Source organism: Athene noctua, chromosome 2 (genome assembly GCF_965140245.1).
Source record: "Athene noctua chromosome 2, bAthNoc1.hap1.1, whole genome shotgun sequence".
In the NCBI taxonomy this organism is placed as follows: domain Eukaryota; kingdom Metazoa; phylum Chordata; class Aves; order Strigiformes; family Strigidae; genus Athene; species Athene noctua.
Genome location: NC_134038.1, coordinates 164,648,065 through 164,666,022, shown reverse-complemented (window position 1 = coordinate 164,666,022; position 17,958 = coordinate 164,648,065). Strand labels below are relative to the sequence as shown.

The 17,958-nt window shown below is 42.1% G+C and overlaps 1 protein-coding gene across 4 annotated transcripts in view; it reads left to right on the top strand.

Annotated features, from left to right (window-relative positions):
- PDE1C (phosphodiesterase 1C) overlaps nt 1–17,958 on the top strand; it is a 391,546-nt gene that overhangs the window by 186,587 nt on the left and 187,001 nt on the right. For 2 of the 4 annotated variants that reach the window (XM_074900989.1, XM_074900987.1), the window contains exon 4: nt 11,757–11,783. The exons of the other annotated variants lie outside the window; for them this stretch is intronic. In XM_074900989.1, the coding sequence (XP_074757090.1) occupies nt 11,757–11,783 (27 nt within the window). The remainder of the gene's footprint in view (nt 1–11,756; nt 11,784–17,958) is intronic. 4 annotated transcript variants of the gene reach the window in all.

Here is a 17,958-nt window from a genome sequence, read left to right as displayed (position 1 = left end):
AGGGTGGAGAGAAGAACCAGAGAGCGCTTTTAAAAAAACCAGAAGTGGTGGTGGGGAAAGAGATAGTTCTGTGAGTTCTTCAGGTCCCTACATGTAAACACTTGTTAGATTTATTCACTTCCAGTTTATAATAGCTCATAGCACAACCTATATGCAGGTCAATTAGGGGTTTGAGTTTTGCTGAAAATCATGGGGACAAGGGCTGCCTTTAAGGGTATTTGAAAATGCCACCCAATCTGTAGCACAGTATTTTTTGCCTCACTCAGATTCTAATGGGAGACCTTTGAAGGAAAGCCTGGATGCTGCAAGAACACCTCTGGTTATAAACGCTGCACAAAACACTGCTTCTGTGTCACCTTATGAGCATGTCTTCATTCAAGCAAATGAGGGTCTCTTCTTCAGGAGGCCATTGCTTTATTTCTCTAGAGGATGGGGGAACTTTCTTTGGTATCTTGGCCACATTCTTGTAACACCAGTCAAAATTCTCCCTCCCAGCGTTCCCATTAATGTTGACTGGGCAGTCATCTTTCCTTTCCCTCTTTGCACTAGTGTTCCAGGCGCAGAGAGTAATCAGAGGTGCAGATTTGGATGCAGTTTGGCTGGATGAGTAGATGAAGTCATTCGCGTCATACGGAGAGCATCTTTAAAGTGCTTTGCAGAGAAAGGCTTTTGTATAAATGCTCAGTGATCTCTAGACCTGTTTCTAATTAGCTCGACTGCAGTGATCTTCTTGCAAATGGAGAAGAATCAAATTCCTGAGTTATGCAAATCTGCTGAATAACTGGGAGTAAATCATCATAATGGTCCCACCTAGCCTTACAATCTATGAAACATCAGATTGCATTTTGAATTACCTATTTACCTTATCGAGTCAGATCTGCTCCTCTTCTGGGCCAGAGGCAGGGAACTTGGCTCCTCCCTTACAGCAGCCAAACTTTTAAGAACTAGAGTTGCTGTTGCACCTGGTATGTGGAAAGGACAGGACTCGCTTATTTAAATACATCTTCATATCTGAAGCTTCTGAAGACGCCACCCCCCACCCCGTGGTTGCTGTGGCATCTAGATGCTTGTGAGACAGCTGGTGACAGCGTGGAGTAGGGCCTTAAGGAATAGAAATCTCACCCAGCCTCCTCCATTCTCTGTGTGCACGCTCAACGCCTGTTTCCATCCACCCACCCATCCGTCCCAGTTCCCTCTCCCAAAGTTTTCCCCTGTGTGTTGAGGAATTCCCACGCTGAGGCCGCAGGGCAGCATTGCCGAGCTGCAGACGGCGGCGCTGACGCCTCTCTCCCTCTCCTCCTGCCTCTTTTCCTCCCCTCTGCCCTCATGCCGGATTCGATGGAGCCAGCTGTGTGCCATCACACCGGTGTCATTCCTTCCTGGGGGGTGGAGGAAGGAAAGACGGCAACCTTCTTTACTCATTGCAGAGATAATGTTGTAGTGATGCAGAAAAGGTGTTGACAGAGTAGCAGGCAGCCCCACTGCAACCAGTAATTTTGAAGACAAGAGCCTCTGTGAAACCACTTCTCCTCTGCAAACAGGCTTGCACTGGCCATATCCCAGAAGCCCATTGTTCAGATGACGTCCCTCTGTAACATCCCTGCTCCTGGAGAAACACAGAGTACTGGGAAGCCCAGAAGAAGAGCATTGGCTCTTCGTGAGCAGTTTAAATGTTGTCTTTTTTCTAAGAGTGACATTTAATAACTGGTCTATTAATGAGGAGGCACTGTCAGGACAATAGCGGTCCTGACTCACTACACAAAGCAGTGTTGCCAAAAGGCTTGACTAATTTTAAAGAAACTACCAGCATGCTGAAGGAGGGGGCAGTTGGGAGGTGGGGATGGGGAAGTGAACCTTCTTTTGGAAAGGAAACACTGCATCTTTGTGCAGCAATTTTTTCTCCCTATGTTTAGGCTTGTTCAACAGTAATCCGAGTGTTTCAGCCTGTAACCCAAAGTCAGGAGAGGCCCTGGCACAAAAACATGAGATTTAAAATTCTGCGTCACACCAGCTGTCTACTTAGCAGACAGAGGGGGTGGGTTGTGTTTGGGGGGAGGAAGGTTGGAGGGGAAAACAATAACAAGCAACAGTCTGATAGATTTACTAGAGCTTAGGGTAAGATGCAGATTTGTTTAGCGACTTCACGCACGCGGCCGGTCTGGTCTGATGTAATTCCAGTCCATGTTTCCTGTCCTGATATTTAATCCAGGGTATGAAGAATGATTCCCCCCTCCCCAACACTGCGCATGCTGGAACTAATCACAGAGCCACCCTGCATGAAACAAACTAGACAGCTGCCTGTTTGGCTCCTGCAGAATCTGAATATGTTTGTTTTACACATTGCAGCAGTGATTAAAATAAGTTTTTAATCTGTACATGCTTGTTTCTTCCAGGGTCTAACAGCTTTTTGCCACTGGGGGAATGGAATTCCCATTAAACAGTGTTATGTGCTTCCAATGTACACAGGATATCAATATTGGCCCTATAAGGGCTCTGCAAAATTCTGCTTTGCCTTATTCTGAGAGGAAATGTTCCCTTGTGCACTCCTTGTTAATATGACTGGTTTTCACAAGCTCTTTTCTTAGGGAAACGAACAGGATACAGCTAAAGAGCACACAGGAAAGACTGCGTATACGCTCCCTTTTTTGAGACATTGTACTAGCAAGGAAGCAGCATCCCAGTTGCGGAGGTCAGTGTTGCGGTGTAAACACAATGCGAAGCACATCTACGCTCAGCACTCAGCGCAGCAGGGAGGTATTCCTCCCTCCCGGCCCCTCTGATCCCATTGTGCATTAAATGCCACAATCTCTTCCAGTGGGAGAGGCTACAGAATAGGCATGTTGAAGTACCACCCATCCTGTACTTCGCAGGTCATCACCTTTACTAATTTCAGAGCCAAATGTTCCATAAGTCATCTGGAGCTGCCAGCTAGAAAGCAACACTCAGTCAGATTTCAGTATATAACTATTTTTCAAATAGTAAATATGTGAAGGTTGTACACTATGGTGACAATCCTTTTTTTTTTTTTTTTAAAGCATGAATACTGAGAACTGCTCTGTATTCTTTTCAGACCTCAGGACTTTATTTTCCTGAAATGTACTTTCCTGTAACTGGATTTTTATGAGCATGCACTTTTCTTGAGAATGTCCTGTGTGAAGCACAAGAGAATTTGCTGCTTGTATACCAAGAAAAATCAGAATGAGCAGTAGATCGTATTTTTTTTCAAAGGATTAGATTTTCAGAAACAGACACATTTTATAATACTTTTTACTTCCTAATTTTCTTCAGCTAAATCCACACCAACTGCAATGGCAGGGAGGTTTGTTGTTGGTTTTGTTTTCTTGTTGGTTTTGGTTGCTTGGGGTTTTTTTACATGAGGATTGATGGAAAATTGAGTAAATCTGGAGGAAGAACCCCAAGATTTCAGAAGTTGTCCTGGCTCTGTACAAAATCTACATGAATGAAATAATATTTTTAGAAGTTTTTAGAAAAACATTTGCTGACCTCTTTTGTAGTTAAGATGCCATTAAAATCCCTGTCCAGTCGATTGCCCAGTACAGGGCAGTTCCAGTACTGAATTTGAGTTTGGTGATGAAACTGGAGCACTCAGTTGTCCTCACAGGGTTCCCGGTGCTCCCTCCAGATCTTTGTACCTCAGACTGTCTTGCTCAAAACCTTCCTATACATACAGTATTCAATGGAGATCAATTAAGTAAACTTTTCCTATGCTGCTTTTTCTTTTTCCCCCCATTTGGTATATGCACTGTGCCATGGAAAGATACACAGCAGTTACCTTGCCTCTTCTGATAGCCAGTGGCGTTTATACGTGTTTTAGCAAGCCATGATTGCCCTTTGTTGAAATGAAGCTAAAGAAAACCATGACAATGATCATAGACCATCTTTATGTCAGCGGAAAATAAAATTTTAACTAATACACTTCTCACGCTACTGCTTGAATAAAAGTATCATAACTGTATAGTGTCCTGCCCAAGTGTAAACTTTTACTAGTGTAAAAGTGCTGCTTTTACACTAGCCTCGGGAGATGAGATCAAGCCATGGATCGAGCTTGTAGTGCAAGTAGGTCGAGTCAGTTGTATCCTCATTATTTGCAGGAGCGAATCTTGAGAGTGACTCCCTGCTTACAACCCCTCTTTCTGCCTTCCTCTTTCCTCCTCCCCATACTTGTATCCCTGTATTACTAGGGAATTGGTGCCCAGCACTCCGATTGTGTGAAAAGCAATGGAATTTGGACTGGAGTGCAACTTAAGGTCATCAGCTCTCATGAGAGCATATAGTATAATAGTGTCGTTAACATCAGTCTACTCTGATCGTCCATGACACCCATCTGTAACACCTCCAAGCTCTACTCTCCATGAATTGGATGGAGAAGGGTTTGAAGCTACCTTGAGCTTGTACTGCAGAAGAAATTTCTCACTGCTTGTGCTATCACGGGGGCTTTTCTGTAAGGAGAATTTAAACACATTGCCTCCAGTTATGCTTCACCTGCACTTGGTAAACACATTAGATCCCAAATGACCAAGTGGAAAACTGGTTGTTAAGCCACAGGAAAAAGCCCTCTCATGGCAAAAGGTCACAGCAAAGCAGAGGCAGCACAAGAGACATTGATTGATCATTTGTACGTCCTAATGACTGCAATCCATTTTGGAGATGAAGGTGTAAGTTTCTTTTTTGCCCAGTTGTTCAGAAAACTCAGTGGCTAGACTGGTAAAACCCAGTGGTCAGCCAGATCCGCTAAAATTTATCAAAGTGGCATTTTCCTTAGGCAAAATTAGTAAGCACTTCCTGACCTTGAATTATTTATATTTATTACTGATTGTGAGTTGAGCACAAGCTTAGTTTCCACTTCGTAGCAGTACTGCTTGTTTCCAAGATATGAATGTTTTCCCCCCTTTTTCAGCTGTGAATCAGTTGTGCCTCTCAACTGTCTTGTCTCCATTTCTACTGAAATCACCATAGCTGTTTCAAGTTGTGAATGTTCTGTGGTTTTGTATGCCTGTGCCACACATGCCCATGCTTCAGAGCATGCAGACTCTTCTAATCTACTTAAAAATGAGACAAGTGACTGCTTCATCCTCTCATGATTTCAGTAGGTCCCCATGTAGTTCAGGGTCCAATTTAAAATGACTTCTCTTGTTTTTTAAAAATCCCACATAAATCCTCCATCAAATTTCTAGTTCCAGCTGAAATCTTTCCTTATTTCCTCACCCACTTCTTACCATTTCTTTTCCTCTGCTGTCACTAGTCTCTGTGATTGTATTGTTTTTAATGTAGCACAGTATTCTGGTAAACAGCCCATGTGGAAGAAAGAAATATGACTTACTTTTATTGACTAGAGAGTAAGTAAAACAAGAATGCTGGTCTTCCTATCTCAGTTAAGGAATTGAAAACCCGGCAGGAGTTGATGGCATCATACCCTCTGAAGTCTGGTGTTTTCAAGGTATTTCTGAGTTCTGGTCAAGGCTCCCAGGGGATCCTGAGCTTTGACAGATGCTGTTCCATAGTCTGTGCTGTGAGATTGGGGTTTTGTGAATTGATTTATAGATGGTTATTAATAAAGGCTTTGGTAACGTAACGTAAATGCATCACTAATCTCGTGGTGATGACGATTAATTGGTAATGCACTGCATGATTCAGAATATCAAGCTGCTGGGAGAGAAGACTTCCAGTTTATTTAAGTCAGAAAATGTAGCTTGATCTGAGTCCCCAGCCACCTCTCCTTGGGAGTTATACACAGGGGGACAGTGCCTACCCCCAGTACGAACTGCTGTGCCACACTGATACAGGCAGAGAGGGCACCTGAGCTTGAGAGCTGGGAAATGCTTTTAATCCTACCGCCTAGACGTGGCCTTTGAGGGGAAATCTTGGGAATTCTGGACCAACGAGTTGGAAGAATTTGCAGACAAGAGCAGTAAACATGAATTGTGGTCAGCTCTTACAGAAAAAGGAAGGGGAGCGATATCATTCAGTAAAACCACAGACTCACTGGCGGATAACAGAAGAGTGGGAGGAATCTTCCAGATTTGACCTGTAGACAGGCTTGTTTTTCTTTTGCCAAATTTCATTGCTTACTTCTGTTGGTTTGCTAAACTACAAAACAGGCTTTTAGTAGTATTGTCTTAACACCGAATCAAACATCAGAAGCCCAGCTCTGGCAGGAAAGGAAAGATAAGAAAAAGACCTGTGAGAATGTGTGTGTTACAAGGTGGATGTTTCATCGCTGTAAGGTGGCTTTTTCTCCCTGCACTTCCGAATGAGCTGGTGAGAGGAGCCCTGCGGGAGGCAGAGATGAATAGCCCTGGCTTATGTGAGCTCCAAATATGGTGGAACTCTAGTACTGAAGGACAGACGTTGTTGGGTGCTTTTGTTAATGGATGATTAAGCTCCCACTCACATCTTAAACATTATAATTATAAAGCTTCTAAATATAGAAGAGGAAAAGTCCCTCTTTCTCCTCAAGCCTACGAATAACTAATTTTACATATTTGCTTGTGGCAACTGTTTTCTTTTAAAACTGTGGTTCCTCTGAAGAAGTAGTTTTTGTAAAATGTTCCTCTTCAGGCAGGAGTTTCCCTTTTTTGTGTGTAGCCCTGGTCATATTTATCAATGTCAGCGACAAAAATAAGGGTAAGATAGGCAAGCTCTGGCGAGTCTTGCTTCGTCAGCTGAAGGAGTTAATGTCCTGGCAGTTTCTTTTTCCTCTCTGCCTCCACCACAGAGTGGGCAGTAAGGAGGGTGCCTCAGCTGTGGCAGTAGGAAACCTGGCATCTTTGCTTAAAGCCACCATTGCTCGCAGTTTAAGCCAAAAGGCTGAACTTTGCGCGGAAGCAGCTGATGCTCAGGGATGCACTTGCATCTGCCAGTCCTGCTGTGAGGATGCTGACCTGTGCCCCGTGCCACGAGGTGGCTGGGGGCAATATCTTTGTAAACTGCTGCAGCAGATTCACTTTAACTGGTCTCTAGGTGCCGTAAAAGTTGTTGCCCTCTCTCTCACCAAGAAGCGCAGATCCAGCCTGAAAGCACATGCTGTGTTAGATCCAGTCTTGCATCTTGTCAGCTGGTGGTACAAAGGAGAGAGCACAGGCCACCGAGTTTTAAGGACTGCAAAAGATCTATCTATCTGGCTTGCTAAACTGCTTCGACTGTGTGTGCCCTCTGAACCCATTGCAATGGCCAAGCAAAACAGAACACTTTATATTAAGCCACTGTTAGCGCCGATTCTGAGCTTCAGCCTGAAAGTGGAGTCACTTTACCATCTCAGCAGGCTGAGGACATGCTTGTGGCACTTGGCATTCCTGAGGTGGGAAACATTATCTCACTGAAAAATGTCACTAGCACTCACATGTGTGTACCTCAGGTCGTTAACTACGCGCCCATCAGCTGGTGGCCTAAGGCTGATCACCCCACTGGAGTTACGAATCTGCAGAGACACCTTATCAAGGGCATATAGGACCATTCGTCTCTAGCAGCAGTGTGTGAGCAGAGCATGATATTCATTGTTTCAGATTTTAGTATAAATTTCTAGGGGTGAAGTTAGGCATAGATACTCCTATTACTTCTGCAGCACCCACAGTTTTACTCCATATACTGAAAAGATGCCATTAATACCAGACCCTGTGGCATAGGTGTGGAATAACACTGTGCTAACCGAGCCACTATTATGAGTAAAAAAATGTAAGTGGTTTAGGTAGTTCTTCAGAGGCTGTGTAGGAGTGAAAGAGCAATTCATCTAGCTGGTTGATATTCTGAGTTGTATGATTATAGGGCAAAAACAGAGCAGTTGGCAGAGTTACTTAATTCCCCCCAACCCCTCCTCCCTCACTCCTCTCTGTACCTACTCAGTCACATTAACTCCCTCACCTCTCTCAGAAGAGTAAGGCCTGAGAATGTCATTACCAAATTCAGACGCAGTTTTTGTGTGTTTCTATTAAATTCTCTTCCTCTCTAGGTTTCTAGATGCACAGGAAGGGTGGGAGCTTTTTGCAACAACTCAAAAGTAGCGTTATTTGGCCTGCACTTATGCCCCACAGTCATAAATTGATGTGCAAAACCCCATATAGCTAAAGCCACAGTCCTGAAGAGCTAGGAAACTAATGGAACAGGGTCTCATGGGGAAATATGGGAAGAAAGCCATTTGTCTGAGGGTGCACTGGAATTAAATGGCAGAGGCAGAAATGTAACCCTAGGAACAGACACTTAGCCTTGAAAAAGTTGATGGTCATCAAAGGGCAGAGAGAAATTTTGCCTGTCTATTTATTTCAGTGGGAGTTGAATGCCCATATAGTTGTAGCTACCTATATCTCATTAAATACCTTCAGAAGTCTGTCCTAATTTTATGTTGAGCCACTACATTGTGTTGTTCCTCTGGCCACATGAAGGATTCATTCATTCCCAGAAGAGCAGATACTGAAATAGCGGGCTCAACTCTCTTGTTGACTTCATCTCAATTGAGGCAAAAATGTCATCCTACCTACCACTTTGTTTAGTTCTGATTGTTACAAAAATACCTGTTTTTAAAATGATTACTAGATTTATTTTCATTAGGCTCCAGCAGCCTTCTTGTACTAGGACTGACTCACTTCATACTACACTCATGCAGATGTAATTGCATTAAGTTCAGTGAAGTTATTTCTAGTTTACACTGATAATATAGGGCCTACCCAGAATGAGTCACCTGATAATTCTCTTTAGCATGAAAAAAAAATCTACCTTGTTCTAATTTAATTTTTTAATGTAAGCTAAATGTAGACCTATGAGTAATACATTCCACAGCAGGTAACAGGGGTTGAATGGATGTGGCAGTTCTAGCATGGCACGTGTGCAGCAGGAAAAGAAACTTGAACTTGCACAGATTTGGAAATATCAATAAGCCTCTTGCAGGCATGAGCACAGGAGAGCCCACAGGTATGGGAAGCTGTAATACCACCTCCTTTCAGTCTCTCTCATTCTTTCTCTCCTGGGAAAAAGGGATAGCTTGGATTTGTTCTGAAAATTATATGTCCCTTGAGCTTGACTGGAAGATGTGTCTGAAAGTTTATCCCAGAGCATCTGCTAAAGGCAATTTAGCAGCTAGTTCCTCTCTGCATAAACTCCTTCTGGTGAGATAAACTAGGATAATTTGTTCCACATCTTTTTTAAAATAAACAACTGAACAAAACCCCATAAAAGAATCTCAATCAAACCAACCCAAATCCCCACCCTCTATTTTCTTGTTAATTCACACACAGTTGCTGGTTGCAGCCAACCACTGATGCTGGCTGGGGTGTTAAAAGAGGCATCTTCTAATTTCCTTGTTTGTAATGATCTCCTTTAATGGAAGGCAGGTGTAAGCGGTGGTTTATAAGCATATATCAGGTATCCGATGTGTTTCCAAAAGGAAACTGAAAGCTATACTTGGTAACAGCTTTATGTTATCAACATCATCTTTTTATAATCTTGGTGAGTGGCATGTTAGAGCTTGGTTTTGAAATGCTGGAAGTTCAGGCATACAGAATTTTTTTTTTGCTGGATACCAGAATCTGCTAGTGGTGTTCTTTTTAAAGCCAGTGCATGCAGTAGTGATACTGAATCTGTAAGTAAGGGTTCTTTTAGTTCTATTCTCTTCAGCTGTAACATGCAAATTTAGTACCTGTAAATGTAGTTGGTACATGTAAACTTGACTGTAATTGGACTGCAGGTGTGGAAACAATAAACAACAATAATAAAAACCACATATATATATATATTAGAAGTCCTCTGACTAAGGCAAATGCTTTTTTCCTAGTACTGTCATCTGTGATAGTACACAGTTTTCTAATGCAGTAAAAATATTCTTGAGTAAAAGGAGCACTAAAGGCGTAAATGATCAGAAAAGTGATGTTATTGCTCAAATGCAAAGAGCACCCTAAGGCTGGGGCACTTCTTTAAAATATACAAGGAAATTTTATTTTATCAGGAGTTAATGAACAGTATCTTTGCTCCAATGTGAAGCTTGACTGAAAGAGAAACACTATGAAATGATGTCAAAGTCACTAACCTATAAAGGGAAAAATACTTCTGACAATGCTGGAATGCACCATAAGACACCTTTGGGGGAAAGAATTAACTTGTAAATAACTTCATTTGAACATTTAGAAAGCTATAGCAGAAATTAAAGTTTAAACAAATTTGGATTTTGGGGAATAAGATGTTTCAATCAGCCTGGATTGGTATGGCCAATCAGGTGGGATTTTTTTTTCAGCATTTTTCTTTTGTAAGAAAATTTAGTGAAGTTCTGTATTTGTCAGAATATAAACTTCCAAATCTAACCTCTTCAAAATGTAATTTCTACTCTACAACATTCTGAAATTAAAATGAAAAATTCATAGAATCACATATATCCAAGTGGGCTTCTGCTTGTACATGTCAGCATCCTGAATGCCAGTAAGCTAGTCTCTTGATACTGCTATGAATATTTGCTCTTTTACTCCTTTGCATTTATTCAAGTTTAATTCTTCACACAGTAAAGTGTAAATGAAATATTTTAAAATCCTTTTAAAGTAAATATCTAGGATTTTTTATGTTTCTTCTTATTTTTAGGAAACAATAACCCTTGTTTGGGTTTTTTGGGGCTGCCTTAGCCACAGTTTTCCATGTGCAGTAGTACCAGAGATGAAAAAGCAGAAGTTGCTGCTTTCTAACACTGTTACCTACACATTGAAAAGGTGGGGAACATCTCTTAGTGTATGGCTAAACAACAGGGTGTTGATCTTGCCCTTCTCATCACAGTCCACACTGAGACTTGTTCCCATCACTACTTGGGAAATGTCGAGCACACTAGTTTTACTTTAAAACGTAAAGGCGGAGATTTTCACTTGAGACACCTCAAGTGAAATCAGTGCTCTGTTTTGCCAGGCACTGTGCAAAGCCATTGGAAAAGGCTGTTGTAGGATCGAGAGCTCGCAGACAACGTACAGTGCTGACAGGCCTCTGCAGCCACATAGGTAACCATGCAGAAGGGCTCGTCGTTCCTGCTTTTCTCCCAGCATTGGCAGCCTGTGCCATTGTCTGTCGTAGGAGACAAAATACAACATGCAGGAAAGGCTGTGAACCCCTTACTCTTCTCAGCAACTGATGTGGTGTAAGGGTTGGGGAGAAGAAGTTTTGTCAGTGTGCTTAGCCGCTCTTGCCACTCCTAGTCTTGGGCTCAGGGCAGGTAGGTCCCAAGACAGGTACAATGAAGTGAGGGTCTGTGGTCTGGTATCTGGGATTTGGTGGAGTGGAGAACTTGCTAGGATCTAGACTTTCTCTTTAGAGCAAGGCTGCTGTAAAACCACTCTGGTTTTCCACTAAGGGACCACAGCCAATGTGGTTGGATGCATCGCATCACCACCATTCCATCTTGGTCTCCACAGATAAGGCCATACTCATTTGCTGGATAGAGACATAAAAACTACCTTACTGCTAGTAAGTAGAACTAAGTTTCTGCCACTTGGGCTTCCTGTTAAGTCATTTAGAGTAGTAACTCATTCTTCCCTAGCTGCAGCAACCCTGTCTTACAAGAAAGGGCAAGATGGGCACGTAGGCAGACACACACCCTTTTCTACTGAAGTTAGTAGCAACCACTGAGGTTAGCAGAAAGGAATGGCTACATCGGGTTTGGGGCAATCTCATGGCAGAAGTGACTTCACTTAACTGCTCCTGATTTCTGACCCTCTCCTTTTCTCTGCCTCACCAGTGGAGCCTTCTTATCTCAGTTGTATTTTGTTCTTTTCCTGCAGGAGAAAATACAAGAAAACATCACAGAGGTAAGAGTAAATCGCAGAGGACTGGAAGGTATTTGTGAGTCATCTGTCTCTTTTTGTTAGGGGGTTTGAAGGAGGATTTTCCTGTTACCAGATTGTTTTTTTTCCCAGGGAAATGCCATTCTACTGATTGTTTCCCTCTTTGAAGTTCCATCTTGTGCAGCTGCTCCAAATCCCCTCTGCTGCTAGTGGTAGTCCTCACCTCTGACGTTAGTGGTAGTTCTCCCTGAGTAAGGACAGAAATATTTATCCTTGAAGGTCAAACCCTAATAAACATCACTCTGTTCCTTCTGCAAGATCTGCTGGTTCTAACTCCTATCGCTTACTCACACTGTAATAACAAAATGGGTTGTGGGCTTGTAGTGTTGCTAATGATCTGTGCCTTTGCAGGAGACTGAAGGAAAATGGGGATCCTGTTGATTAACAGGCCGTATTACAGCTACCTGATCGAGTTATCTTCCTGCCTCCTTGCAGGAGGGAGGCCCAATGGGGGTCTTTGACAGATTCATTTTTCTTTGGAGCCCTTGTGCTTGGTTGCTTCAGAGCACGCACTTTGCAGCACAAAGTTTTTTGGTGCTGTGCTGACTCCCCCTCCCCTGTGTGTGGAGTATTAATTGGTGACTTAATCTCATGGCATGCTGAGCATCTTTAGTTCATGTTGACTTTAACTGGATTTGAGACTCCTGCAGAGTGCTTCCTAAAGACTAAACCCTGCAGCTCTGCTGAATGTGCCCTTTAATGTTGTGTGATGATGGAGAGAGCTGGCAGATGAGCCAACATGATGATGTGATGGGCTAAGACATCACAGCCATCCCTCCTGTTTGCTATCACCCTGCGCCAAAGATGATCACTCTAGTGCAGCACTGGCAGACGGGCTACATGTGTGCTTGTGTGTCACAGCCACAAGAGACTGAAGTGTGGTGGCTTGAGTCATGGATGAGGTGGGTTTGAGCTATGACAGTTTAGTAGAAAATACTGATTTGGAGATTTCTGTGCTGAACTGAAATCGGTGGGCATTGCATAGTGCGAGACACAAGAACAGGGAGAAGGTAAATATGCTCCCAGTTGTTTTCCTAAATGTGGGGCTGACATTGTACTTCTGTCTGCAGCTCTACTTTTCTCCCCATTTCCCTTGCTGCTGCCATGATTGTTAATTAATTATGAACATGTCTCTGGCCAGAGGTCTTGAGTTGCTACAAGAGGATTTGTTCGGGAGCTAAGATGGTTTCCAGAATCAGTGATTTCTCAGTGTGTGTGTGTGTGTGCGTTCCCTGCACAGCTCACATTATCCTGAGTACTGTCTTATTTGGGTCTGTTTTCTGTGTAGATAACCATGGCATCAGAGAGGTTTGTGTTCAGCATCTCTTCTGTATGTATGGGAGACTTTCTGTAAGCCTTGGAAGAGAGATGAAGTATGTTAAAAGCTTCTACAAGCACCATACACAGTTGTATCGACATAGAGAGAATGGAATATGTCAGCCTGTTTAAACACACCACTACAGGGTTAAGTTTTGTGTTCTATGGGATTTTGAACTATTTTTTTCCTCTCACTGTTACCTGTGCCTGCTGCCTGACCGATGGTGTGTGCCCTCACGACAACCGAGCAGACAGGCTTCATGGCCCTCTCGTGTCTAACAACTGGTGTGAGCTCTGCGGAGGCAAGAGGCCTCTCTAGGGACCAGCACACGCACATTCCGAGCAGCTACTCCCGACAGCCTCGCTCAGCGGGCGCTGGCTGCTGGCTGGAGGGCTGTGTAGCCCAACAGGGAAGCTGCTGTGGCTGGGAACCATGCTTTGCCAGCACCTGGAGCAAATTAGCTGGAGAGTAACCTTCAGATTTGAATTTCCCGCCTGCTGTGTGATTAAGGTACAATGCTAAATGGGAAACTGCAGGTACTGCCATTTGATGCAGAAGTGTAACATCCAGCAAAAGGAAGCAGTAGGACAGCGTTTCATTTAAGTAGCATCTCTCTGTTGAGCTGGTAGTTCCAGCAATGAACATAAACTGGTGACTTGGATCAAATCTCCACCTTCGTTTCCCATATTCAGCTGCTGTGGGGTTTTCTATTTTCCTTTGTTATGTTTTTTCAAAATTATCTTGGTGGTTTCTATGTCACTGGGCTCTGGAGAGTGACTGGCAGCTGAAGTGAAATTATCTTTTGCTTGGTTTTGCTTTTTCTTCCTTCTGCTTCTCTTTGGGGAGTGCTATCTCTTTGGGGAGTTATGAATGCCTAGGTGATAGTAAGCAGCACTTAGCTATGTAGGAGAAACACTGCTGTCCTGGGTACCTTGCTCTGTAAAGAAACATTTTCCCCTGAGTGCAGACCTGTTGGGAAGGCAGATGAGATACGTGCAAGAAAAAGAGGAGAAAGAGTTGGAGTAAAATCTGAGCCATTCTAAAACTGTAATTGGAAATGACAGACACTGACTCTTATGTTGATTATTCTGTTAACTGAGTTGACTCAAATGCTTTTATAACAATAATATATTGATATGATTTTCGCCATAAACTTGGAGGTTTCACAGCTGTCTAGACAACCCTAATTTCATTAGTGCCAACCTAGTAATTGTATCTGAACTGCTGAACTGTGGTGTAGATTAATCACAGCTATACCAGAGAAACAGGATATTTAATCAGAACCTGGGTCATCTATCATTCTCCTAATTCCCCATGGGTAAGTGAACAGTAGATAGCTTATTAAATAGTGACAGTAGAGGCAGTCAGCAGCAGGGAGAAGGAGACAGGAAGCCAAAGCTCTCTTGAACTTTCAGGTCCTGGGTTGGTTTTGCTTTTTCTGGGCCACCTGAGACCTCAGTCATGTTTGATTTGACTGTTGAGACACCCAGTTATCCTGAAGACAGACAGCTGTGGGCTGTCCCTGTTTTCCTGAGACATACTTAACACCTTCAGTTCCCTGGGAGATTAAGAGGGAAATTAATCTTTCAGTAGCCCTTGGCAATCCATCCTAGACAAGGTTCATCTGCTTGGGTGACATTCATCCAGTGCAGGCAGTTTTGCACTTCTAAGAACTCACTAAAGTCCTGTTTATCTTCTCAAAGTTTGTCAGATAAATAATCTGTGTTATTTTACATGACATAAATTTTCCTCCATTACGATCCACAGCCATGCATTTTTATTTCACCAGTAACACAGAATTGCAGGTGTTGCTGTTTTAGTTCAGTTGCATGTTGGTTGTACAGTTTAATTTTCTATTAAGATTCAAATGCTTTTTTTACAGTGAACTCATTTTAGATAAAACTCAAGTAAAAATAGTCCTGGTGTTTTATCCATCCATAATGGATGGATGGGTTTTTCCCTCTAAGTACCTGTTAATGCTTTACATGAAGTACAAAGTAGAAAAGGAAATGTAACCAAAGTGCCTTGGCTTGTGACCTTAAAAGAAGCATCATAATAGGCCCTGCAAAATACTAATGTGTTTTCTTTAAAAGTGATTGTACTCTAATTAAAACAGGTTGACATCTGATACAACCAAATGGCTGAAACATCAAGCCTTCCATAATTTTCCTAAGAGTTTTGTTGTTTCTGCTTCAGATGATCAGGTAGGAAACCCATAAACAGAGATGTTTTCCATCCCTTTCCGACACTTTTCTATCCTTTTTCATCTATGTCTGTGATTCTCAATTCCAGTTTGCTTCAGCATTTAGTTAATATACTCTTGGAGGAAAATGTGAATGTGAACATGTTCTTCCTTAAAAAAAAAAAAAGAAAAGCAAGGTAGTTATGTTAGTGTGTGACTCAAGAGGTGAAACCATATATGCACAAATGGGGTTACAAAATAAGTGGATAAATGTAATTTTTCCCCCAATATTTTTAGTTGATGGTAATCTTCAGGGTTATTCATGCTGATACTTCTTCAGATTAAAATAATCTGCTGTCTCTTTTGGATTATGTCAAAATGCAGGTAAATTTATAACCTTGTAAGTCTCGTTCTAGGTAATCTTGAAACTAGGCATTTACTCAGGACCAGATCCTGTGAGGAAAACCCTGCGCTGGGGTTAACGTTGTCTTTTAGTGCTGTTAGAACACGCTGAAGAGATCTTAATTGGAATAAAGCATCAGTGCTCTCTCAAAACTGATTGTCTGAGTAAGAGCTCATATATGGTGGCAGCTGTCACTGCCATTGATAAAGTAATGTAGACTGAAGGGGACTGCCATGGTTTAAACTCGGCCGGCAGCCAAACACCACACAGCTGCTTGCTCACCCTTCCCTGCCCCAGGGGCTGCAGGAGAGAATTGGAGGGGTAAAGGTAAGGAGACTGGTAGGTTGAGATAAAAAAAATTTAGTAATTGAAATAAACCAAAAATAATAATGATAATAATAATAGCAATCATAGAATATCCAAACAAGTAATGCATAATGCTCAGCACTCATACCCGGCCTGTTCCCAGCTAGCGATCCCAGAGTAGCGAAAATCCCAAAACTGCAATCCTAGAAGAGAGCATGAACTTCTGGTCAAGCCTCATTTATATACTGAGCATATATAGAATATTCCATTGGCCAGTTTGGGTCCATTGCTCTGGCCGTGCTCCCTCCCAGCTTCTTGTGCACTTGCATACTAGTAGGATATGTGAAACTGAAAAGTCCTTGATTTCTTAGCAACAACTAAAAATGTCATTATATTATCAACATTCTCCTCATACCAAATCTCATACTGTATCCAAAACACAGCACTCTTCTAGCTACTAAGAAGAAAAAATTAGCTTGATCCCAGCTGAAACCAGGGCAGAGATCTCCAAAGATTGTCTCTTCCAGCTCTTGGTGCTTGAGAACATCACTGTGGTGCTGATTAACTCTTGGCATTCATCAATTTACTTCATTTGACAATACGCTTAGTCCTTAGTTCTGATACCATTTCATTTCCACAGTTTATCTATTGACCTTGCAAGGTTATCTTAATTACAAATAATAAAAATACCCCTAATTCCTTAAGCTATGCAAGTAATTATAGTACTGCTTAGCTCGAGTTTTTCTTTATATACAGTATCCAAGAAACTCCAGCAATACAGGATGCGTTAAAGGTTGATATCCTAATCAGTAGCACACACACAAGGCAGGACTTTATGTGTCAAGATTCTCTGCAAAGCGTAGTCTTTTGGGTGCTGAGACCTCCTCAGCTCCCTGTAATTTCAATAGGACTCTGCATTTCAGGGAAACTGGTACATTTTCAATACGAGGCTGATGGGCATTGTGCAAAAATAGATCTGCTGATTTACTCTTATAATATTACACGTGGAGCTGGTTCTGTTAAATTTAATGAACACTTAATTTCAGTAAAAAAGATATTGATTTGTTGAGTGCTCTGTATGCATTGCACTGCAGAATCATAGGTGCTTTGGGAAAAAATTGAACCTGGTCGTGTAAATAAAGCTTATATTAACCTCTATGTGAAGGGGGCAAATTAAAGTGACATAGGCCACCTTAGTTTGGTATTTCTTAGCTTTCTGGGTGCTTGACTTTGCAACCTGAGTGATCCTCTGATGTAGTTTAAGTGCAGTCAGATACTGGCAGCATTACACGTCTCTGAAAAAAGAGGCTGTGGTTCAAGTCAACAAAGCTGAGTGGAGTTTGTGCTTTAATTCACAGAGGAAGTTTATATTACTTGGCTATGAGTAGAGAAACTTCACGCTGAGAGGAGAGGAGGAAACCCACCTTCTGCAGAATCCCAGCTTTTGTTCTCCTAACACTTTCTGTAAGAGGAAAACTTTGAAACATTGGAAGTAACAGAGGCATTTACCTACACTCCCACTTTCTGACCACCTCCTATTTCCCTGTTTAAGAAAGCTGGAAGATGGTAGTGAGATCGAACTCCATACAGATACACACTTGTTTATTGTTTTGGGTTTTTTTTCCCTTCCTGCTTTTGAAATCTTGCTTAGTTTTTCTACTCAAAAGGAGGCAGCCCTTTCTTAATATGATGGCCGTGGTAGAGTAAGGTGTAAATTTTGGATTCCTGACATGATTAATGGGATTTATCTTCTTTATCCAGAGCAGGAGTAAGTTCAAAATAATTATGAAACATGGTTAAATAGTGACCAACTCTTTCTTGCTGATATATATTCCCATTATTTTATTTTATTACGCATCTTATATGGTGCTGAATAATTATAAATAACTACAAGTCCTTAATGATTAATGACTGCTAAAATATTGAATAT